At 38.5% G+C, this 26,395-nt stretch overlaps 1 protein-coding gene and 1 long non-coding RNA gene across 2 annotated transcripts; one reads left to right on the top strand and one right to left on the bottom strand.

Moving 5' to 3' along the window:
• Positions 1–7,884: 7,884 nt before the first annotated feature.
• Positions 7,885–8,400, top strand: LOC104247897 (uncharacterized). Its single transcript, XR_716345.2, has 2 exons — positions 7,885–7,972; positions 8,156–8,400. It is a non-coding gene; the product is annotated as an uncharacterized lncRNA (long non-coding RNA).
• Positions 8,401–14,801: 6,401 nt separating this feature from the next.
• Positions 14,802–15,209, bottom strand: LOC138887026 (uncharacterized). The gene has a single exon (XM_070168736.1). It carries the CDS (start codon positions 15,207–15,209, stop codon positions 14,802–14,804), a length of 408 nt encoding a protein of 135 aa, XP_070024837.1.
• Positions 15,210–26,395: the final 11,186 nt, after the last annotated feature.

Raw genomic sequence — 26,395 nt, 5'->3', positions numbered from 1 at the left:
TCCGCGCACTTCATTCCGGTGTGTACTACCTATTCCTTGGAGCGGTTAGCAGATATTTTCATCCGGGAGATTGTACAGTTGCATGGGTTCCTAGTTTACATTATCTCAGATAGGGGTACTCAGTTTACTTCCCAATTTTGGAGGACCTTTCAGCGAGAGTTGGGCACACAGGTAGAGTTGAGCACAGCGTTTCATCCTCAGACGGACGAGCAGTCCGAGCGTACTATTCAGATATTGGAGGACATGTTGCCTGCCTGTGTTATTGACTTTGGAGGTTCTTGGGCTGAGTTATTGCCACTTGCAGAGTTTGCTTACAACAACAGCTATCAATCCAGTATTCAGATGGCGCCATATGAGGCCTTATATGGGAGACGGTGTAGATCTCTGGTTGGTTGGTTTGAGCCCGGCGAGGCTAGACTATTGGGGACAGAGTTAGTTCAGGATGCCTTAGAGAAGGTGAAAGTGATCCAGGAGAGACTTCACACAGCTCAGTCGTGTCAGAAGAGTTATGCGGACCGAAAAGTTCGAGATGTATCTTATATGGTGGGCGAGAAGGTCTTGTTGAAGGTTTCGCCTATGAAGGGCGTTATGAGGTTTGGAAAGAAAGGGAAGCTGAGTCCACGGTTCATTGGACCTTTTGAGATACTTAGGAGGATTGGGAGGTGGCCCATATGCTTGCTTTGCCACCCAGCTTGTCGGGAGTTCATCTGATATTCCATGTTTCCATGCTCCGGAAGTATGTTGGAGACTCGTCTCATATTTTGGACTTCAGCACGGTTCAGTTGGATGATGATGTGACCTATGATGTGGAGCCAGCGGCTATTTTGGGTCGTCAGGTTTGGAAGTTGAAATCAAAGGATATAGCTTCGGTAAAGGTATAGTGGAGAGGTCGGCCCGTGGAGGAGGCCACTTGGGAGACCGAGCAGGAGATGCGGAGCAGATATCCTCACCTATTTGAGGCTTCAGGTATGTTTCTTGACCCGCTCAAGGACAAACGTTTATTTTAGTTGGGGAGGATGTGATGACCCGGCCCATCGTCACGCGATTTACCGCCCCGTTTCCCTCATATTATGTTGCTCTATGTTTCAATATCATTATTCTAGTTGATCGGGTAGAATTGGATTGGTCTTAGTTGGAAATGAGGCACTTAGCCTCTTAGAGGGGAGCTTGTTTTAAAAAAGTCAACCGAAAGTTGACTATATAGTTAGAGGGCTCGGATGTGAATTCTGGTGATTCGGTTAGCTTCGGGTGATGATTTGTGACTTAGGAGTGCGATCATAATTGAATTTGGAGGTCCGGTGTACAATTAGGCTTGAATTGGCGAAGTTAGAATTTTTGCGATATCCGGTCAATAGGTGAGATTTTGATCTGAGGGTCAGAATAGAATTTCGAGAGTTGCAGTAGCTTCGTAAGGTGATTTTTGATGTGTGTGCAAAATTTCAGTTGAATCGGAGGTAGTTAGGTTGGGTTTTTGATCGAATGTGAGTTTCAGAAGTTTTGGTTGAACTTAGGCTTGAATCCGTTGAGAATTGGTGATTTTCGTGTTGTTGTATGTGTTTTTATGATTGGGACAGATTCGTATGATGTTTTAGGATGGGTTGGCACTTTTGGTTGAGGTCCCAGGGGCCTCGGGGTGTTTTCGGGTGGTCAATCAGACCAATCTTGACTTGAGGAAGTTGCAGAAAATTGCAGATCAGTGTTGTAGGTTTTTGCTCTATGCGATCGCATAGGGATCATTGCGATCGCATAGGAGGTTCTGGTAAGGGTCCTATTTTTGCTCTATACGATCGCGTTTGAGGGTGTGCGATCGCATAGGTTTGGAATGTTGGTCAGTGCGTTTGCATCAAGGGTTATGCGATCGCGTAGTGGTGGAGGGTTGTGCTCTGTGATCGCAAGGGCAGTCATGCGATCGCATAAGAGGTTTTTGGGAGGTTGATTAATTGTGCTATGCGATCGTAATAGCAAGGCTGCGATCGCATAGGGTTAATTTATGCCTGGACAGAATGTTTTAAGGACATTTCATTCGCGACTTGGGTCTAATTTCCACCATTGTTGAGCGACCTTGGGAGCTTTTGACGAGATTTTTAGAGGGATTTGATTGGGAATCGATTGGAGGTAAGTCATATGGCATAGAAACATCATCTAATTGTGATTTCAACACCTAAATTCATGGAATTTGAGTAAAAAAGGGAAGAACTAGGGCTTGGGTTTTTTGAATGAGAAATTGGAATTTGAGGGAGCATTTGGACTCCGATTTTGATGAATTTTATACGTACGGACTCGTGGTGAGAAGAGGAATCCGGTGATGTGAATTTAGTAATTTTTTGAGAAGTGGGCCCGGGGCTCGGGTTTTGCGAACTTCGGGATTTTTGGTGTTTTTAGAGTTCTTTCAATTGGGTTATGTTCCATTATCTTATTATAATGTATTCCTTGTGGTTTTGATCAGATTTGGCGCGCGAGGAGGTTGATTCGAGAGGAAAAGGCTTAGCGGACTAGTCTTGTGGCCGGTTCGAGGTGAGTAATAGATGTAAATGATGACCTGAGGGTTTGAAACTCTAGTTTATCACACTGCGACGCTATATTGAGGCGAGAAACGCAATCCATGACGAGTGCGGGGTCGTTTGTGATTGGGGATTGTGGCTTAGTCCGCCCCGAGTGGTGTCCAAGTTGTGCTTTGGACTATAGACTGATTAATAAACATCCTACTTGGATTGTTATGATATATTTGGGCTATGTGCTGACTATTTAAATCCTTTGGGGATTATTGTCACTGTTTCCATGATGATTAGCATGCTATATGATTTCAGTCTTGAGTTTTAAGCACTGTTTCGAAATACTTAATCATATTCCTAAGGTTTTAAAGACTTAAATGATAATTTTCTAATAATTGGAACTGATAACTAAAATCTAACTTTGCTGTATAACTCACATACATATTGTGGACTGAGTGTGGATCGGGTTGCATGCCGCAACGATGTTACGATGATATTGCGCTTGGGCTGTAGGAGCCCCTCCGGAGTATGAACCCCCACAGTGAGCGCGGGTACCCAAATGGATCGGTCTGTACGCCGCAGTGGTCATGTGCATAGCATTGCATTCATATTTTGATGTTTATCTGATTTATCTGATCCTGTTTTGTTGCTAATTCACCGTTGATTAGGCTAAGTTGTTAGTTATAGCTTTACATTGTGGTATTTTCGAGATTTCTTACTTTCAGCCATTATATATGTCTATTACCACTGAGTTGGAAGTACTCACTTTACTCTCTGCACCATGTGTGCAGATTCAGGTGTTTCGGGAGCTTAGTCGAGCTGTTTGCTGCTTCCAGAGTTTTCAGGAGTTTGTCGAGGTAGCTGCCTGATGTCCGCAGAACCCGACTCCTCCCCTTATCCCTTTTATCCTTCCGCATTTTAGAACTCTGTATTACACGAGAATTTGCTACTCTGTTATCTTAGAGGCTCTAGACTCATGACCCCAGGTCTTTGGGAGATGTTGGTTATGTCAGTGTTTCATACTCTTTCTATTAATTTATTTGGATAATAGACTTGATAGACTGCTAATTTCATGTTGTTACTCGGTAATGGGATTGGTGATTGAGTGGTGAGTATTGATTGGTCGGGCTTGCCTAGCAATATTTTTGGGCGCCATCACGGCCGGGATTGGGTTCGTGACATGGAATGAATTCAAGTGATTTGGAGCTTTGAAGTCTGAGTAAAAGCCCAAGGAATTAAACCGGGATCGTATTCGGGGATCAACGGATGATAAAACAACAAAACGAAGACTGGAGTAGGCATATTGCGCACTGTCTAGTAAAATACACATAACCTTTTGCTCAGAACTCCATTTGGGCTCCACAATATATGGTTGGAAAGATAACTCAAAGGCATACAACTTTCACGTTTTACGTTTTTGAACTCAATCTTCTGAGCTTCTTGCATGAGGAGCACTTTTGTCTTTGGGACTCCTAGTTTTTTCAGTATGTTTTCTGGGTCTGCATTGGACTCCTTGCAACACACTAGGGTTTGATTTTTCTCTTTGATTAATTGATCCATCGTCATTCACTGGTTCGAGGTTAGGGGGACTAGATGGTCCATCTATGGCCACAAGGTGAAGGCAGGTGTTGGGACTAGTGTTTCCAAGTTCATTAAGGGAAAGAAAGACATTATTGGGCATAATTGGCCCATCAGGCCGTTGATTTCCTCCAATAAAAGTGGTTGTTTGGTTCCCATATATTGGGCCTAGAGGAGGGTGGACAGCCAAAGCTGGTTGCCAAAGTTTGATAGACCATGGTAAAGGCAGGTGGGTTGCTAGTCTTGCAAGGTAGCGTGGGTCTTGGATGGTGATGGATATTAGAACTAGCCCAATCATCATTTGCAGTGATTGAGAGTGTCCTTGCAGTGCCATCTCCAACCAAGATTCTGGCATCAAATCCGGTAGCAATGGAAGGGTAGACTTTAGAGGGGGGATGGGTGGTGTTTTGGTGGTTGTTGTGGTTGTTTGAGTTTGCCATTTGGAGGGGATTCCTTGGATAATCCACTGGTTTCACTTGATGACAGAGACATCCCTTCAGTTTCCTGGTTATAATTCGATTGGTTACTGTTCGCGGTGAGGCTTTTGAGATCTTTGCTCAATCTGGAAGGATTGAATACCCAGTATCACTTCATATCTCAGAAGGTGTAATTGATTTTTAGCAGGCAAGTGATTACCTCTATTGTGAGAGGCATATTTGGAGAGGGTGTCAAGATGGGTGGAGTGTGAGTTTGAGGTAGTATTGGGCTGGGGCACTGTAGAGGAGGGTTGGCCCACATCATAAAAATTTGGGTTGTCAAAGCATAATTTCCCAAATCGGGGGCACCTTATGACTTTGGGAGATTACTCGATTTTCGGGGAGGCAGTGGTTAAGTTTGGTGTGAAGTCCGCCTCTTTCCTCTGATAGGTATCGTTATTTGAATTTTTGGGGGATCTCATTTTTTTCAAAAAAGGTAATTTTGTCATTGGGTCAGTTGCGTACAGGTGCCGCTTTAACCCAGTGATTTTTTTTTGTGGGCTAGCGTGTGTGCTGCCCGTGTTGATGCTTGGGGATGGGCCATTGGCAGGCCCCTTTTTAGGCCCACCTATTTTTTCCCTTTAGTTGGGTTAGTTGGCTGCTTGTTGGGCCCGAAAACATACGTAGCTCCCCTCGTGTTTGGGTTGTGGTCGCCGGAATCCATATTCATATTGGGGTTGAGTTCAAGGAATGTACCTGAGGAGGTATTGAACGTCTTTACCTGGGTATTGGCTTCAACTAGCATTTTCTCCTGTTTTTGTCACTAATATATTCAGTTGCTTTCTCCTCTTTATAACATTTTCCTGCCTAAAACAACAGTTTACACTTTTAAAATAGAAAACAAAAAATTATCAAAAAGTTGAATCTCACTAGATACTTATCCATGCTACGAAAATGATAGATGAAGTACGTAGCTCACAATTAAAAGCTATGTAAAAGAATTTTCCGAGCAAGTTGGGGTTTAAGTATATATATAAGGAATTTTTACCTCCTATAGCAAAGGTTGATACCTTATTTATTTTAAATAAATACCCTTTTAAAAAATTATATTCTATAGATACGTTTTGATTTTTAAAGCCAAATATCTATTTATGATTATCTCCTACTCTTAAGCCATAAAATACTCTTTATATTATTTTTCTCTCTCATTCTTTCAGATTTTTCTCCACCCTCTCTCTCTCAACACCAGTGTTTCTCCATGGTTATCTCCTCTCTCTCTCAACAAATGTGTATGCAATAAAGGGAAAAACAGATATTGATTCTGATCGGAAAACGAAGTTGGATTTGGTTCAAAATCAAGAAAAGGAAAAAAAATTTGGAAATTGATCTCCCGCAGCAGTGATCTCTCGAAACTGATTTGGTTCAAAATCAAAAACAAAAAAATGAGGTAGCCCTGTGGATTTGCTCCACACAACATTGATCTCTCTTTTGATTTGTAAGCCCAATAGCTTTGAGTCCACTATCCATGTTATGTCCATCAGCAATAGCCTTATCAAGAGCCTTTGCCATACAGATCCTCACACTCTCCATTGGGTCGTGTTTTTACTACCGGCTTCAGATGAACGACGGATTCGTCGGAAATTAGGGTTTGTTCTTGAACAAAGACGACGGAGTTTGGGGCTGAGCAACTTGATTTTTTGTTAATATATTTCAATGTATTTTCATTGTATTCGCTTTCTTTTGATCATTATATTTCAATGTATCCCGCTGTATTATATGTATTTCATTATATTTACTATTTCGTTATATGCCATGAATGTATTCATATATTTTTTTTAATTAATATAATTTATGTATTCAGAAGTATTATATAATTTCTCTGAAGATTGGTATGTTTTGGGGTATTTTTCTGTTGATAATCTTTTTTTATAACTGAAAATACAAAATTTGTGTGTTATAATTGAGTTTGTTGAGTTATATTAGGAGTCTATTATGTTAATTGATTCACTTTCCATTTTAAAAACAATATAATCCCCTATTTCACGCCGTGAATACAGTCGAATACAGTTAAATACAATAATCTGTCCAGTTGTAATCCCATATTTCACTCCATGAATACAATCGAATACATTCGAATACAACAACTGATTAGCTGGATTTCCCTGATTCACGCCTATTTTTGCTACTGTATTCATGAATACAATAGCTTAAATACATCAAATACATCTTATAACCACACAAAAGGTATCTATAATCCGTAATATAGCAAATGGTATCTATAGATGACTAATTACTACCAAAAGATAGTGCGTTATGAAAATTTCTCTATATATAAAACTTTATAAATCTTGTGGAATTATTGAACAAGTAAATGATACTTAACTTGATTTTAAGTTCAAAGCACTTTTTACATTGTAGCCATCAAAATTTGACTCGAGTAGGTTGAACGCTAGGCAAACTTCAGAAATGATCATTTTTCAGTTTCTGTAATTGAAAAATAACCATTATCATGGATTTTTAATTCCCAAACGTGAAAATACAAGACACTTTTATGAAAATTCACCTATAAAATTTGAAACTCTGTGGTAGCAACTATTTTTCAATTACAGGAGCTGAAAGTGGCTAGCCCATGCTATTACTACTTGAACACCAAAATTGTCAAAAGTAAACTTGGGCCACTAAGGTCCACTTCTACTAGCCCAAAATGTTGATATTGGGTTTTCACAGGAATGAGTTAGGCCTAAGGGACTCAAATGTACGGCGAAGTGCACAAATAACAATTCTTAGGGCTGTTATTTAGGGATGAGTCAATACTTATTTTGTCATAAAATTTTGAATTAAAAATCTTAATTGCAGGACAAATCAAAATATTTTTGTCTCGAAAAATTAAGTTAAAAAACTAAAATTCAGAACGCATTTGCTAATTCCTAAATAACAGTTCTTTAGAGTGGCCACGTCAAAATGTACGGACCAAATGTATGTCTTTGGACCAAATGTATGTCTTTGGACCAAATTCACGTTAAAAGATGAGAGCAAATTTACGCTAAGGTGATAAAATGGAATTCTCTAATTATGAGTGAAAGGCTTAATTATTTACTTTATCATTCACCGATGAGTAAAATGTAAAAACATAATTTACTGTGATATTCGTGGATAGCTTTTCCATTTTTGAGGTACAAAGGAAGATCGATTTAATAATTACTCAAATCTCCTACATACGAAAAATATTCTCAAATTCTCAATCTGCCTTCTTTCATAGTAATTTAATATCTTGATATATTAGGTGCCTTATTTGAACTAGTACAATAGTTTTAAACACCCCTTCAAGCCCTATATATATATGCGTTAAACCCTACCTATGTAGTATTAAAAGTTCATAATTTGACATCATACAAAAAGTTTAGAGTTAACAAAACATGAAGAGTTACATTGTGTTTTCTTTCCTCTCTTTGGCAATATTTTTCACCTTTTTTGGCCCTGTGCTAAGTATGAATATTTCTTTTCTAATACATATTATTATTGTTATTATTATTTTTTGATGCAAATTTACATTTGACGATATTTTTTGGTTGTTTCTAATACTGTCCGGCTTTTGGGATTTTACTGTATTTGTTATTGTATGTGTTATTATTGTTGTTATTGTTAACATATATACTTATCATGTTTTAGTGTCAGGTGATATTCAATTTTGCCCGGAAAGTTTCACCGCGGATGGAACGTGTGATAATATTAGTTGTGGCAATTTAGCTCTATTCCAATGGCCAGCAAGTAAGATGCCTCACAGTTGCAAATGTGCTGCTGGTGGAAGTAATAAGAGCAATTGTACATGTTTAATAGTTTGCTAATATGCAAATTCGATCATATCAAATATGTACTGAATGATTATGAATGAACTCTGATAAAATTTCTCTTTATTGTGGTTGTTTTTGTAATTTTGTAAACTTAATAGAGGGGAGTTTGCAAAGTTTGATCTCAAATCGTGATGAATCAATTTTCATCAATTATTCAATGAAATCTTTAGGAATAAAAAAATTAGGGGTGTCCATCCATTCGAACCAATAATTAGCCACAATTCAGTCTTATTCATATTATTTTCCAATAAATTTCGTCTCAATATCACATAATTGGTCTTATATACCCATATAGCCTATAGGGTAGCTTGGTATACAAAGCATCACACATTTAAGTACGATTTGAGAAATGGTCGCACCTCAAGGGATGTGATATAAGCAACCTATCCTAATGCAAGTATTAGTAGTTGATTCCATATAGGGTAAATTTGTGAAAAAGGAGCCACGGTTACCACGATGCATTAATCATTTGGTACGTGTGATAGGAATTATAATCTCAGAATAATGTTTGAGATTAACTTTATTCCATGTTTGGTTTGAGATATTAGCTAATCTCGAGATAACTTTTACACTGAAATGGTGGGATTAGTTATCTCATATAAAAGGTGGGTTAACTAATTCCATGGGATATAATTGTACCAAACGTCCCCTTAGATTCCTTAAAACAACAACAACAACAACGAACCCAGTGTATTCCCATAGGGAAGCTGTTTCGATATACCCTCGACTCAAGGCACTGGCAATAGATCTGAAAAAGTATCTAAAAATATCCAAATTTCAAACTTTACTCTTTAATTTTATTAATAATTGGCGAATTATGAAAATGCAAAGTTTCTGTTCACACGAATCACAGATCGTTCATGCAAATTATTTTCATTAATTGAGCATTATACTTATAAACTTGGTAAAATAATTGTATTTATTTTGGAGGTTGGCAAACTATGGAGCAAAAGCATAGGCTGCCACTCCCTTGAGAACTACAACTGCATTTTTGGGGCATCTCACTTGCTGGATAAATTTTTAAGGCTTCTAAAAATCAATTGATATTGGCACATTGATCATTCACTTTGAAGCTCGTCGGACATAATTTTGGTTGTTGCCCTACAATTATAAGAGCAAACAATTTAATATGGAATAAATTAGCCAGCATATATCACGACGAGAGAATTTGTTGAAGACATAATTAAGTAAATAGAACAAGACGTTTGCACTCTTTAACAGCTTAAGCTTTTAGATTAGATAGTCACACACTTCAACATGATATTAGAGCAGACACAGATCCTGAGTTCGAGTCTCATCGCTGCTCAATATCAAAAATAATTTCCGCGTGCTTGACTCAACAAAAAGAATCAAGCCCGCAGGGGTGTGTTGAAGATATAATTAAATAAATAGAAGTATACCTATTTAACTAAAAATATGAGTCTTTCGTCAAAGCTAGAAATAAAGAGAAAATTCGGGTTACTGATAATCAGGAAACGAAAATAATAGAAGACTCTTGAGAATAATAATAAAGCAGTAAGTTTGCATTTCAGTGTAATCTCAGTAGTGTTTCTTGTCCTTACATATGTTGAGTCCTTCTCCTTTTATAGTTAATTCTAGGAGAAGGTGTAATGCCTTTGTATTAATGAGGCAATTATGAGCAATAAATGATATTAAAAGAAACGTTACACAATCATTCCTATTTAATACAAATTCTCTAACGTATTTGGCATTTAATACTAAATTTGGACTCCTTTACGTCATCAGATTCATATCTTCAATCCCTTCTGACCTCTTGGCTTTAAATAACTTAAATAGGTATGAGACTCGTGCCATTTGAATAGCGTCTCGTGCCTATTTAACTTTCTCCTCCCCGTACCTGTTGTCGCTCGTTCCTTTTGGCTATTTATTGCGTTTTGACCTTTTGACCAGTCCACGTGTCATGACACGTTATCTCTAATATATAAATTCAGTTTTTTCCCAATACAGATAGTCCCCCCGCTTTCCATTTATTTATCACTTAAATATTTGAGAAGTAGATTTTCACAAAAAAAGAATTTTTGCTGTAATCAATGTTGTGACAGTACTGATGCTTTGGTTGTCTTTTCTATTTAATGCTCTGCACACGTGTCACCTTCTGATTGGTTCTGTAATTCTGCAACCCCTTTTTTTAAGACTTCTTCATCCTCTTTATTCACGAAGTGATAGTTGCCTTTATTATAGGCTTTCCATCATTACACTTCTTTGACGGTTGCTATTATATACATGTTTAACCTTTTTTCCTTTGTCTTCTTCTTCATAAACCCTTAACAGATACTCTACTCTTTACTTTCATTCCCTTTCTCCTTTAGTTCATCCTTTCTCTGCAATGGCATCTCCGAATCCTAACCCTAAGAGGGTCCCTATCCTTGATAGCTTCCCCAACGCTCATGTAAGGCATATAAGGGGTAGAGGTGGCAGGCTTCGTAGCCTAAGATCTGTTCATGGTGGTTCTTCTGGTTCTGTCACTCCTTCTTCTAGTTCTGGCATTATTTCTAGAGGTTCTATCTCTAAGAAACCTTCTTGTAAAGGTAAAGAACTTTCTGAGCCTCTTCAAGAACCCTTAGTTGAAGAAATAGTACCCAATGACTTATCTTTTGGGAGTGATAGAAAATCTCTTCAAGAACAGGTTATTAATTTAGAGAAGGCTGACACCTTTCCTTCTTTAATAACTGAACCTTTGATTCCTACTATTCGAAATGATTGTAACTGGAGAAGTGATCTTCGTATGATGATCCCTAATCCAAACCAAAGAATTTCTTCTTTCAGAATTGGATTTTCTTTTATTTATACTTATCCCTTCACTTTGGGATTTAAACCTGCTATTGACCCAGTTATACTTGACTTATGTTGTTTTTTCAAAATCTGCTTAGCACAAGTCGGCCCTCTTATATGGAGAGCAGTGGCTTGTTTGAGGTACTTATCCATCAAAGCCAATGTTAGTTTTTCCTTTTCCCATCTTATTCATCTCTACCATCCCAAATTATTCCGCCATGGGTTTTTTACCTTAACTGCAAGGAGTAAGAAGGTTTTGATAAGCCCTGAGGATGACAAAGATCATGGGTGGTACACTTGTTATGTGGCAGTACGCACAATTGATTTGGTGGGAGAAACAAATATCCCCTTCCCTGAGAAGTGGAACTTTGCGCGTAAGTTTTTTTTCTCATCGTACCTATTTGTAAAAGTTTTAACTTCTTTTCTCATTTCATCTTTTTCTTGCTTTCTTGTAGCAACCATGGGAGATGTGGAACCCGTTCATAATTTCCGTGGTTGGGTAGATACAATCTTGAGAGTCGTGCCTATGGAAGAGAGAACTTGGAAGTCCATTTCCAATTTACATGGTTGGAAAGTAAAGACTCACGGTACACATCTCTTATGCTTTTTCGTATGTTAAATTCTTTCTTGCTCTTAACTTTTCATTCCTATTTTTATCAGGATTTGGTATTAGATGAATGACAGCTGAGGTAGCTGTTTCCCTTCGAGCTTCTTTTAGCTCTTCAATTTCTTTGGAAAGAACTCAAGTCATGCTATCAAAGAGGAAAGTTATAGAAGAAGATTCTGAGAATGAAGAAGATGAGGATACCTCTTTGATAGCTAGACCAAGAGCTAGGAGACGCATTGTTACCGAAGATGAAGCTGAAATTACTCCTGCTCGTGCCTCTCTCACCAGTCCTATTCTCATTCATTCTGATGATGAAACCACCCCAAGAGACACCCCTGAGTCTATTCAATGTCTCTTCGTTAGTGGTTTCGGAAGTGGAGAACTTGGGCCAGTGTTTGATGAAATTCCTCTCTCTTCTTCTATTCCCATTCCTTCTATTCCTCCCTTGGTTTCAAGTGTTTTCTGGCCTATTTCATATGTTAGTGCTCCTTTACCAATTTCTGCTCCCTTACCTGCTTCACATCCTTCGACTTCTGTTTTTTTCACTTCTTCCACCGCTCCTCCATATGTAGCTTCCCCTACCTCTGTTTAACAGGTAGGGGAGGGTTCTGGTAGTAGAAACTTGGCTATGAGGAGCGTTACACTAGAAGTTCCTGCTAATAACAATCTTTTAAGGAAGTCAGGCGGAGCAGATGTTTGGTTGAGCCATTGATTGGAGATATTGAGAAGAAGAAATGAGCAGTCACAGTTTCTTAACGCTGATGAATGACATAGTTCATTCTACTTTGAAGGTACTTTTCTTCTTCTTGTTTACGAGCTTTTGGTTTTTACTTTTATACTCTTACTCTTATATTTTACCATTGTAGGCTAACCTTATTGGTACTGAATTGATGGGAAGAATTTCCCTTTTGGAAAAGAAAGCCCGTAAGTCTGAAAATTCTATCCACAGGGCTGAGGAAAAAGCCAAGGGAGCCCAGCTAGAAGCAACTAACTGGAAAGAACAGTTTGAGAATGCTCAGGGAACCATAGAGGAATTTCGAGAGAGTAGAAATCACCTGGAGCAGCAAAAACGAGGTTTGACTTCTGAATTAGCAACTGCCAAGGCTTCTTCAAGTCAATTGGAAAAAGATAAGGAGCGCCTTGAATGTGCATTTTCAGAACAATTATCAAAGTCAAGTGAAGAAGTCAGAGAACTCAGGGCACTTTTGGCCAAGAAAGAAGAATATGCAGGGGAACTAGTGCAAAGCTTGACTAAAGCTCAGGCTGATTTAAAGATCTCCTCTGACAAGATACGTTCCTTAGAGAGTTCTCATGCCTCCCTCGAAGCTTCCCTTGGTTCCCATTTAGCTGAGCACCAAGTGTTGAAGAATGATCTTGCTATGTGGGAAAGGGAGTATGAACTTCTTGAGGAGAATTTTAATATAGAGGTGAGTTAGGCTTTTCTAAATTCCCGTCGTGATGCTTTGATGGAGTCTACTCAAGAAAACTTTGATTTACAATCAGAATTGGCCAAAGTTTTGGACATTATTGAAAAAACCCAAAAACCACTTGACTCTCCTTCTCTGGCACTCGAAGCTCCTGTGGCTGAAGAACCTTTGAATAATGAAGCCGTTGTTGTGGAAATTGAAGTTGAGAATGTTGCAATTCCAACTCCCGAGGGTGAAACTTCTATGACACAATTTGTGGAAGCTGAAGCTCCCGTGACTCTTGCTTCCCTCGATGAACTTAGTACTTCAGGCCTAGTTGAGACCGTTCCTGTTGCTACTTCTTCAGAAGTTACTACCGCATCTGTGGTTGTTTCTGAAAGTGAAGCTTATATAACAACTTCTATCAATCCAACCCTTTAGTGACCAGTTGAATATGTTCCAAACTTTGTTTTTTTTATTGATTGGTGGTTTTATCCCTTGGCAGTTTTAAGGGATTTTTTTTGGTGAAGTCCCCAGTTATCATAATGGGGCGTTTGTAAAAAATATTTTGCTGACTAAGTTTTTACTTAGTCTTTTTAATTACATTGAGAAGTTTTCTCAGTACTTCTATATGTTCTATTCTTGCCTTTTTTTATTTATTTATTAAGGACTTATAAAATAGCTTAGCATTTTTATCCTTTGAAAATGCTTTATGATTCTTCTCATGAATTATTAGCATGAGGTTTATAAAAGAGGGCCCTTTTATATAGCGACACTTAATGAAGAAGACGTCTCAACTTCACAATGGTGTTACAATACGATGAAAGAAATATGAACACACATGTTTTGTTTGAAATAACTTTGACAAGTTTTTGTTCATGAACTTGGAGAAGCTTTTGAATATTACATGTATTAAAATACATCTATAACTTTCTCGTAACTGTTTTTCTTGTAACAGATTTTTACAAATTATAAAATAAACAAGGTTTTTCCTCATAACCTGTTTCAGTACATAGTCATAACCCTATCTTCATATATTAGGAAGGGTTTGAGAGGTGACTCCGTTGTTCTCATGAGTTTGAGAGATGACTCTGTTGTTCTCATGGGAAAAACTAATGATATAAATCTCCCTTTGTTATACTGGGAAAGAATACTATGATGAATGTTTTATGTTTATATTTGTTGAACACAATGATGAATGCTGAAGACTCCGTAACTTTTGCTCAACACTTGTCTCTTTGTAGCTGAACTTTTCTTTTATATCTTGCTCAATCTTGATTGATTTTTGTTCGATATTCGTATCTATTTTTCTGCACGTATCTGTGTATAATATGTAGTCCCCCAAGTGTTTGAGCGGTGAGGTATGAAGCCTCGAGCACTTGTTTGTTTCTCTCAATTTGGACCTTTTCCTGAAACAGAAAAACATACCGGACTCGGAGGTGCAATTAAAGATGAAGACTGCCTAACCCGTGTATATTTCCATTAGATTAACTGTAACCCTGGGCTGGGAATTTTAGAGTACTCCATTTTGCCGTGCAGGTCATGGCTCATCATTTGGCACGAGTTAGGGTTTTTGCCTAGCATCTAAAATCGTTAGTAAAATTTTAACAATTCAAAGAAAAATTCTAACATGGTGATACCCGACCGCGGGTTCTTTCTCAGAAGTAAAATCTCTTTAAATGGACAACATTCCAATGTGAGAGTAAAACCTTGCCATCCATTGTATCCAACTCGTATGCTCCTTTTCCTGCAATGTCACGAACTCTGTAGGGTCCTTCCCACATTGGATTCAGCTTTCCTGAATTAGCCGCCTTTGTAGATTGGACCACCTTTTTAAGAACGAAGTCCCCAGTTTTAAAGAATCTGAGGCGTGCTTTCCTGTTGTAATATCGTTCAATTACTTGCTTTTGTGCTGCCATTCTTATTAATGCAACTTCTCTTCTTCCTTCGAGCAAATCAAGGTTCACCCGCATCTCTTCATCGTTATATTTCTCCGTTGCTTGAACGTACCGTGTGCTCGGTTCTCCTATTTCAACTAGAATTAGGGCTTCAGCACCATAAACCATTGAAAATGGTGTTTCTCCCGTGCTTGCTTTTGTTGTTGTACGATAAGCCCATAATACTCCAAGTAATACCTCAGGCCAATTACCTTTTGAATCCCGTAACCTTTTCTTTAAGTTGTTGATAATGACCTTGTTTGTGGATTCCACTTGTCCATTACCCACTGGATGGTATGGCGTAGATGTTATCCTTTTAATTTGCCAACTTTGAAAGAATTCTGTGATTTGAGCTCCTATGAATTGCGGACCATTGTCACACACGATTTCCTTTGGTGCTCCAAAACGGCATATTATATTTCTCCATATGAAGTATTTAACTTCCTTCTCTCGTACCTGTTTAAATGCTCTTGCTTCTACCCATTTAGTGAAATAATCTGTAAGTACAAGTAGAAACTTCACCTGACCTTTTGCTTGTGGTAATGGACCTACGATATCCATTCCCCACTTCATAAAGGGCCACGGGGCTATAACAGGGTGTAGTAACTCAGCTGGTCTATGCATATTATTGCCGTATCGTTGACATTTATCACACTTTGTTTGCTTCTTCTTCCATTTTAGGCCAATAATACCCTACTCGAATCAATGTTTTTACAAGAGACCTTCCTCCTGCGTGATTTCCACAATGTCCTTCATGCACTTCCCTCATCACATATTCTGTTTGAGAAGGTCCGAGACACCTCGCTAATGGTCCTCCAAACATCTTCCGATAAAGATTTCCTTGATGTAAACAATAACGAGCAGCTTTTTTGCGAAGTGCATAAGCTTTTCCTTTATCATCAGGCACGGTTCTGTGCTGCAAAAAAGCAATAATTTCGTTCCTCCAATCCCATGTTAAATGATTAAAATTTACCTCGTTCTTATCAAGTTTGAGAACGAAATGAAATAAATGTATGACTGAAGCATTTGCGTCATTTGCTATGTCTGCTGCAGATGCGAGATTAGCTAAAGCATCTGCTTCCACATTCTCATCTCTTGGGATCTGCATTACCTTCCAAGTTTGGAATTGCTTTATTAGTTCCCGTACTTTTTCGAGATATTCTTGCATTTGTGTCTCCCTGGCTGTATAAGTCCCCAACATCTGATTGACCACGAGTTGAGAATCACACTTGATTATAATCTGTGTTATGCCGAGTTCTCGTGCCAATTCTAGACCTGCAATTACAGCCTCATACTCTGCTTCATTGTTAGTTATAGAAGTACATTTTATAGCCTGTCTAATAGTTTCTCCCATAGGTGGTATGAGAACTATTCCTAGGCCTGCTCCTTTAACATTAGATGAGCCATCAGTAAATAAAATCCAAGTCCCTGGGTTTGCACCATTAAAAACTTGTAATTCTTTTTCTACTTCTAGATGCATCCCCTGACTAAATTCAGCTACGAAATTGGCTAGTACTTGAGATATTATAGCAGTCCTAGGTTGATAAATGATTTCGTATTCACTTAATTCTATAGCCCATTTTTCTAATCTCCCTGACAATTCATGTTTATGCAAAATGTTTCGTAATGGAAAAGCAGTAACTACAACAATGGGATGACATTGAAAATAAGGTCTTAATTTTCTAGATGTCATGATCAAAGCTAATGCTAATTTTTCTAGTTGTGGATATCGCGTCTCAGCATTTAGTAAAGACTTACTTACATAATAGATAGGAGATTGTTTACCTTGGTCCTCACGGACTAAAACATCACTTACCGCAACTTCTGACACGACCAAATAAATGAGTAGCTTTTCTCCTTCCTTTGGTTTTGCTAATAGTGGTGGATTTGACAAGTAAGCTTTTAAATTTCTAAGGGCTTGTTGGCAATCTTCGTTCCACGCAAAATGATCTTGCTTTTTGAGTGCGGAGAAAAATTTAAAACATTTTTCTGAAGATTTGGAGATAAATCTCCCCAAGGTTGCAATTCTTCCCGTTAGCCTTTGAACTTCTTTTTTATTCATAAGGATATCAGGAATTTCCTCTATTGCTTTAATCTGAGAAGGATTTACCTCAATACCACGGTTAGAAACGAGAAAACCCAAAAATTTACCTGAGGCAACCCCGAATGCACATTTTTTTGGATTGAGTTTCATATTAAATTTTCGTAAAATTCCAAATGTAACAGATAGATGAAAAATATGATTATGAGAATGCTGGGTTTTGACGAGCATATCGTCTATATATACCTCCATGGCTTTTCCTAAATGTTCTTGGAACATTTTGGTGACCAACCTTTGATAGGTTGCTCCAGCATTTCTAGACCAAAGGGCATTACTTTATAACAGTAAGTCCCCCTGTCTGTGATGAAAGAAGTTTTTTCTTCATCACTGGGGTCCATTTTAATTTGGTTGTACCCCGAATATGCATCTAAAAAACTCAAAAGTTCATGTCCTGCAGTTGCATCAATTAACTGATCTATATGCGGTAAAGGGAAAGAATCTTTTGGGTAGGCTTTGTTAAGATCTGTATAATCCACGCAAACTCGCCACTTACCGTTTTTCTTAGGTACAACAACTGTGTTTGCTAACCAATTAGGATACTTTACCTCGCGAATTGACCCAATTTTCAATAGCTTTTGGACCTCATCTTGAATCACTTGATTTTTAAAAGACTCTTGCTTTCTTTTCTTTTGCTTTACTGGTGTGAAAGATGGGTCTTCATTTAGTTTGTAAGTCATCACATCCGGTGGTATCCATGTCATATCAGCATGGGACCAAGCAAAATAGTCCACGGTAGCTTTTAAAAATTCAATCAACATACCTCGCATGTCTGAGCTTAAATTGGCTCCAACATAAACCTTCCGTTTAGGCCATTGTTCAAATAATATCACAGCCTCAAGCTCTTCAATTGTTGTTTTGATATTTTCATTCTCTTCAGGTTCTTGAATTGTATCATGTCTCGAGTCTAAATCTGTTTTTTCTTGTTCAGTTTAGGTTTGATCCTTGATACCTTCAACTGTTCCCTGTAATTGCTATTTTTCTTTATTTACGGTGCTCGTATCTGTTATAGCGTTGTTACTTCTAGCTGTCTGTTGATCCCCACGAATTTGGCAAATTCCCCACGGTGATGGAAATTTAATAACTTGATGAAGGGTTGACGGGACAACATCCATATCATGGATCCAAGGTCTTCCCATGATCATATTGTAAGCCATTTCCATATCTACTACCTAAAATTTAGTTTCTTTAACAATACCTGCAGCAAAAGTTGTTAGAATTACCTCTCCTTTTGTTACCACACTTGAATTGTCGAACCCAGACAAGGTATGTGCATTGGGTATCATTTTGTCTTCGGCTTGCATTTCACGTAGTACCCTTAATAGTATAACATTTACGGAACTTCCTGGATCAATCAAAACTCGTTTTACATTAGTATCATGTATAAGTAAAGATATTACCAGTGCGTCATTACTCCTTCAGTATCTGCACCATCGAAAGAAATACTTTTATTTTCTAAAACCTGCCGTACCCGTTTCCCGTGTGTAATCATTACTTTAGAAACCTTGTTGGAAGCTGTATATGTTACACCGTGAATATCTTCTTCCCTACTTATAACATTCACGGTTCTCTTGGGTGAAGGGGGCTTCGGTGGCTTTTGCCTATTTTTCATATAAGCTTGTTTACCTTTCTCACTTAATTGTTCAGTGAGATAACCTCGCTTCAATAGATGATCCACTTCACTTTGTAAGAATCTACATTCTGAAGTTTTGTGCCCGTGGTCATTGTGGAATTCGCACCAATGGTTTGGATTGCGTCTATTTGGATTTGACCGCATCTCTTTTGGCCAACTTACCTTATCTCCCATGCTTCTCAAAACAGCTATGAGTTCGGAGGTAGTGACATTAAAGTTATATCCACCGAACCTTGCCTTTAAACTTCTGTCATCATCCCATGACTCTTGTCTGTTTCGATCATTTCTGAACCTCGATGAAGAACCAGATTGATTGTTCATCGATTTTTGATCATATCGTTGATTATCCTACTTTGACCGTGAGTCCTTCCCTGCAGGCCCCATATATGGATCGTACCTATTTTTACCTAATCTTTTTTCGGTTTCTGATCTTCTGGAATTGCTCCTTTCTTCATGATGAAACTTAGGTACGGTATCTTCCTCAATTCGCAACTTTGTACTATACCTGTTGTAAACATCATTCCACGTGGTTGCAGGGAACTCTCGAAAGCTTTCTTTAAGTCTTCTCGTGGCTTCTGAACTTTTGTTATTTAAGTTGCTTGCAAAAGCTATCGCAACCCAGTTATCAGGTACACGGGGTAAAGTCATCCTCTCACGTTGGAATCTATCAACAAATTCTCTGAGCAACTCTGAGTCCCCTTGTTTAATTTTGAAAATATCTTCCATTCTTTTTTCAACTTTTTGAGCTCCCGAGTGTGCTTTAACAAAATAATCTGCAAGCTCAGCAAAAGAATTTATTAAATTTTTAGGTAAAAGAGAATACCAGGTTAATGCACCCTTCGTTAGTGTTTCTCCAAATTTCTTGACCAGTACTGATTCAATTTCTTGCTTGGTCAAGTCGTTGCCTTTTACGCCTATTGTAAATGCGGTTACATGATCACGTGGGTCTGTTGTGCCGTCGTACTTTGAGATATTGGGCATTTTAAATTTTTTTGGAATCGAAAGGGGAGCAGCACTTCTTTTCCAAGGTTGTTATGAGCATTTATCCACATCCACTCCTTTGATTACAGGGGGAACTCCAAGGATTTTCTCGATGCGTTCATTCTGTTCCTTAAGCCATTTCTGCAAAGTTAGTACTAAATTTTGCAAATGAGAATTATTTGAATTACCTGGTTCTCCCTCCTGTGGTTCACTGGGGGTTGCTCCATTTCCAGAATTAACAAGGCCAGAACAAGGATTCTCCAATGTATTATTATTAGGCGTAGGTGTGGGTGGTGCAACAAGCAATCGACTAATTAGAGTCTGAAGAGCTTTGGTGACCTGTGTATCAATTAATTTTTGTAAAACTTCATTTACTCCGGCAAAATGTTCAAATTGCTCTTGTTGATCAGCACGAGATTCAAGAGTGGGGATGTCTTCACGAGATTGACGTGGTGATTTTTGAGGGGAGGGAACCACGTCAATGTTTTATAAATCTTCTTAATTTTGATGGATTTAATTTTCATGGTTTCCCAAGATGTTTTCACTGTTATCGTTGTTGTTGTTGTTTGACATGATGATAACAATGGATAGAACGTAGCTTAAAAGAAAAGATTATCAGTTTCTCGGTAACGGAACCAATTTGTCTAACCAAAAATATGAGTCTTTGGTCGAAGCTAGAAATAAAGAGAAAATTCGGGTTACTGATAATCAGGAGACAAAAATAATAGAAGACTCTTGAGAATAATAATAAAGCAGTAAGTTTGTATTTTAGTGTAATCTCATTAGTGTTTCTTGTTCTTACAGATATTGGGTCATTCTCCTTTTATAGTTGATTCTAGGAAAAGGTGTAATGCCTTTGTATTAATGAGGCAATTATGAGCAATAAATGACATTAAAAGAAGCGTTACACAATCATTCCTATTTAATACAAATTCGCTAACGTATTTGGCATTTAATACTGAATTTGGACTCCTTTATGTCATCAGATTCATATCTTCAATCCCTTCTGACCTCTTGGCTTTGAATGACTTAAATAGGTATGAGACTCGTGCCATTTGAATAGCGTCTCGTGCCTATTTAACTTTCTCCTCTCCGTACCTGTTGTCGCTCGTGCCTTTTGGTTATTTATTGCGTTTTGACCTTTTGACCAGTCCACGTGTCATGACACGTTATCTCTAATATATAAATTCAGTTTTTTCCCAATACAATACCTTCTCTAACAGCTTAAGCATTTAAATGAGATGATCACACACTTCAATCGAAATCATTAAATAATCAAATACAAATTATGAATATCAAGAAGTAAAAAAATTCATACCAAGAGAAGGAGCTTATAAGCTCAAGAGAAGAACAAAAGAAAGTAGGGACAAAATAGTGAAATTCTTCATTATTTATTGGAATTGATTATCACTTTCTTTATGGTTGTTGAAAGTCGTTATGAACTGTTTCTCAATTGATCTTTTATAGTGCCAAAAGAAGAATATAAGGTTATTGTAATAGATAGGAAAAGTTAATGTATAATGTAACAAATTTATCAGTTGATATTGGACTATATTTTTGTTATAAAAGTTTTGGAAATTGAGATAATTAGTAGAGAATATGCAAAAATATCCTATCTTATAAAGAAATATGGTAAGTTAGCTTACCAAATATTTTTTGGTAACTAATACATACGGTACTTGTAAGGTCATAGACTTTGGATAATGCAGCTTGTAGCTTTTCTGAAGAGAACATTTGTTCTAAGTTTAATTGGAAGAAGCATTTTGCCTAATTAAGGATTAACAGGAACTGGTTAATTAAAGAAATTTAAAAATAGAACACTATGAAACGCTGGTTATTATTCTCAAGTGTAACGATCTCGCCGGTCGTTTTGAGTGTTGTAGCCCCGTTTCCCCATTTACTGCTCATTTTATGCTTAATTATGTGACTTTGCAGGGTAGTTGATTCAGTTCTGAGGATGTTTTAGAATGAATTAAGATACTCAATCTCAAGGTTGGAAGCTTAAGTTGAAAAGGTTGTCAGATGTTGACTTATGTGTAAACGACTTCACAATAGAGTTTCGACAGTTCCGATAGCTCCGTAGGGTGATTTTGAATTTAGGAGTGTGTCCGGATAGTAATTTGGAGGTCCGTAGTTGATTTAGGCTTGAAATGATGAAAGTTGGAAATTTGAAGTTTTGAAAATTGAGAAGTTTGACCAAGAGTTGGCTTTATAGTTAGCGAACTCAAAATTTGGTTTCGGGAGTTGGATTAGGTCCGTTGTGTCATATATGACTTGTGTGCAAAATTTGAGATCAATCAGGCTTGATTTGATAGGTTTCGACATCGAATGTAGACGTTAGAAGTTCATAGAATTGATGTGCGATTCATGTTTTTGATGTAATTTGAGGCCTCGACTAAGTTCGTATTGTGTATTAGGACTTGTTGGTATATTTGGTTGAGGTCTTGGGGCCTCAAGGGTGATTCAGATCATGTACGACACGTTTCGAAACTTGGGAGACTGCAGATTTTGCTGGTGTTGGTGTTCTTGTACGCGATTGCGAGAGAAGGGATGCGATCACGAAGTATTAAGTTGGGTTTTTGTTGTACTATGCGATCACGAGTTTTGGTATGCGATCACGTAAGGTGGGAAAGCAGTGCATCACGAACGCGTCAGCTAAGCCGTGTTCGCGAAGAAGAAATGTAGCTAGCAGTTGAGGTCATGCGTTTGTTCTTCGCGATCGCGTGAAGAGAGACGCGAATGCGTAGGTCTGAGGAAGGGGTGCTACCTGTTCACATGGATATTTATGCGATTGTGTAATGTTACATTTTGGGGCAGCATAGTTGTTCTTCGCGATCGCGAAGAAGGGTCATCTAGGCAGACTTAAATATTTAAAAAACGAGGGTTTGAGTTTATTTTACAAATTTGATTTGGTATTTTAGATTGAGGCAATTTTTAGAGAGATTTTCAAGGCAATGATTGGGATAAGTCATTTTGTACGTAGTTTTGGTTAAATTTCATGATTATATCTTTGATTTCATCATTTAATTAGTGATTAAGGGGTGAAAATTGGGAAAAATGAAGAAATCTTCTTAGGCCGAATTTTGGAGATTTGAATGGGATTTTGGTGTCGGATTTGAGTATTTTGGTTTGATTGGACTCGTGGTTGAACGGGTTTTCTGATTTTGTAACTTTTATCGAATTCCGAAACGTGATCCCGGGGTTTGACTTTTGAGTTGACTTTTTGACTTTTGATTAAGAACTTAGCATTTTCATATGGAATTGATTCCTATAGCTTGGGTTGTTCGTATCAAACTGTTTATGGCTAGATTCGAGGCATTCATAGGCCGTTGCACAAGGCAAAAGCTTGTTGGAGTAGAGATTTACATGGTTTGAGGTAAGCAACACTTTTAAACTTGGTTCTGAGGGTATGAATCCCCGTATTACGTATTATGTGATTGGTGTTGATGTAATGCACATGCTAGGTGACGGGCGTATGGGCTTGCACCATAAGAATTGTGACTTGGTCAATTCCATGGAACTGTATAATTGAATTATCTTGTCGTTATCTGTATATTCTCCATGTGTTAGAGAAATTAAGTTGCAAGTTATGTTAGAAATCATGCTTAGGCTACGTGTTGGTACTGTTGGGACCTACTGAGATCGTGTTACATGTTGAATTATTTGTTTAATTTACAATTTTGTACTCAAACACAACTATTATTTGCATATCATATCTCAGTCTCTGTTGTCCCTTATTGATACATCATATCATCATTGTTTGGGCTGATTATCATGATTCTTATAAGCCCGAGAGACTGGAGAGATTGGTGATTGAGTTGGGGCCTTTGTGCCAAGCAGTGAGCGATATATATATATATGAATCGGGTTTCATGATGCAACAAGCATTATATATATATATATATATATATATATATATATATATATATATATATATATATATATATATATATATATATATTTACATGTCGCAACATGCCTTATGTCGATATGTGGATCGGTCTACACACCGCAACAGGTACCATACAGTGCCGAGTGACTGAGTGTGATGAGCGAGAAATGAGACAGTCAGATTGAGTGCTTTGAGAGTATGAGTACTTGGGATTCTACTGTGTTGCATCACATACGGTATTCATATTGGCATGTAGATATAGAGATGTTATATTCTTCTTATAAGTCACACTTGGCATATTTTATCTGTGTTGAACTTAAATGTTGAACCTAGAAGTATGTCCATATTTTCTGTTTTGTTGAACTCTGAATTTTTATTGTTTTTGTTTGAGCTCATCACTGCTTTCGGTCCAAAGGTTAGTCTTGTTACTTATAGATTTGGCTGTACTTACGCTACACCCTACACTTCATGTGCAGATCCAAGTATTTCCGGGCACGGTGGCTGCTGATTCCTTGCACTTCATCAGTTCGGAGATCATCGAGGTTGCTACCTTGGTGTTCGTAGACCTTGACTCTCATCCTTTATCATTTAGTCTTTTTTATACTACTCTACTTTCCTAGACAGTGTTCCATTGGTTAGACCATGTTGTTATCTAGATGCTCATGTACTTCATGACACCCAGATCTTTTGGGAGAATTTTTGTACTGAGTTACGGCGTTGACATCTAGTTTTTATGAGATTCTTACTTATCTAAACCTATTTTCGTATATTTGAAATTAAAAAATATTGGTATGTGTGAGATGTCGACTTGCCTAGTACCATGATAGGTGCCATCACGACATGTCAAATTTTTTGTCCTGACAAGTTGGTATAAGATCCTTGGTTACATAGGTTGCACGAGTCATGAGTAGGTCTAGTAGAATCTTGCGGATCGGCATGGAGACATCTGTACTTATCTTCGAGAGGCTACAAACCCTTAGGAAAACTCCACATTCTTGTATTCTTGTTGTGCAAATTTATTGATTTCGAGAACTAAAATTTTATTATTTTATTCTCTCACATATAGTGAGGACACGTGCCACTGGACCGGACAGACATCCACTAGTACCACCAGCTAGGGCCACGAGAGGCCGGGGCGGAGGTAGGGGCCGAGATGCAACTCGTGCAGCAGCAAGAGCCGCACCTGTAGATCTACCAATTGCTCCAGCTCAGGAGCAGGTTCCAGATGTGGTTGAGTCGGTGGGAATAGCTCAAGAACCAGCTATGCCTATTGTGATTCCAGGCCTTTAGGAGGCTGTGTCCCAGATATTAACTGTTTGCACTAGCCTTGCTTAGGCGGTTTTAGTTTCGGCCGCAACATCCACTTCTCAGGCCGGGAGAGGCACTCAGAGTCCCGCCGCCCGTACTCAAGATCAGGTAGTGCAGGGGCTTCAGACACCAAAGGTACTACCAGCCCATCCGGTTGCAGTTGCTCAAGCCTAGGTGGGTCCCGTTATGAGTGATGAGGAGTTGAAGAGACTAGATAGATTTGAGAGGCTCAGGACTTTATCATTCGGTGGGGCTGAGTCTGAGGATGCTCATGACTTCTTGGATAGGTGCCAGTGGATTCTTCGCACGACGGGTTTTCCGGAGACTTGTGGAGTCTCCTTTACTACTTTTTAGCTATCAGAGGCTGCCTTCAGATGGTGGGCTCCATTCTCTTCTTAGAGAAGTTCATGGCACAGACCCGCAAGGAGGAGCTACACAAGAAGTTCAAGCAGCTGCATCAGGAGGGCATGTGTGTGACCCAGTATGGGATACGATTTTCAGAGTTGGCTTGTCACGTAGTTTGGTTGGTTCCAACTGAGAGGGAGAGGAGTATGAGGTTCATTTATGGCCTCACCTATCAGTTGCATTTTGCTATGACTCGGGAGATTTTTTCAGGTGCTATGTTCGACGAGGTGGTTGATATTGCTTGACGGCTAGAGATTGTCGGTAGTCAGGAGTATGAGTAGAGGGAGGCCAATAGGCCTCGTGGTTCGAGTGGTTTAAGTGATGTTCCCTTTGGGGGTCGTCCTTATAAGCCCACTCAGGTAGCTCGTCCAGTTCATCATGGTGAATCAGTTAGCCATGGTGAATATAGTGCTCTACCGGTCAATCATCTCAAGTCTTTCCTAGCTCAGATTTCATCCCTTGCTCCTTCAGTTCAGGGTTCATCTACACTAAGTTCTTCTAGCAGTTATTCTGGTTCTCGGGTTCCGATCTAGTCCCTACCACCATTGTCAGATCGGGGTTGCTACAAGTGTGGGGAGCTTGTTCATATCAGGAGGCAGTGTCCCCACATCTTGGGAGGTCCAGTTCAGCAGAGAGTTTATATTGTGACTCCTGCACCAATCACTTCACCACCCGTGCAGCCAGCTGGGGGTGGGGTCAGACAACTATAGGTTGCCCTAAAGGGGGATGTCGATCAGGTGGCAGTCAGGCTCGATTCTATGCTATTCCTTCCATGACAGAGGCTGTTACTTCAAACACGGTGATCACATATATTTTCTCAGTATGCCACATGGATGCTTCTATATTATTTGTCCCTGGTTCAACTTATTTGTATGTATCATCATATTTTTCTTGTTATCTAGATATGCCCCATGGGTCCTTAGTTTTATCTTTTCATGTATCTACGCCGATGGGCAATACCATTATTGGGGGAGTGGATACTATGGTTGATCTCATAT

This window comes from Nicotiana sylvestris, chromosome 3, assembly GCF_000393655.2.
Source record: "Nicotiana sylvestris chromosome 3, ASM39365v2, whole genome shotgun sequence".
Lineage (NCBI taxonomy): Eukaryota > Viridiplantae > Streptophyta > Magnoliopsida > Solanales > Solanaceae > Nicotiana > Nicotiana sylvestris.
The sequence above is the reverse complement of the archived record's forward strand: the minus strand, read 5'-3'. Positions and strand labels throughout refer to the sequence as shown.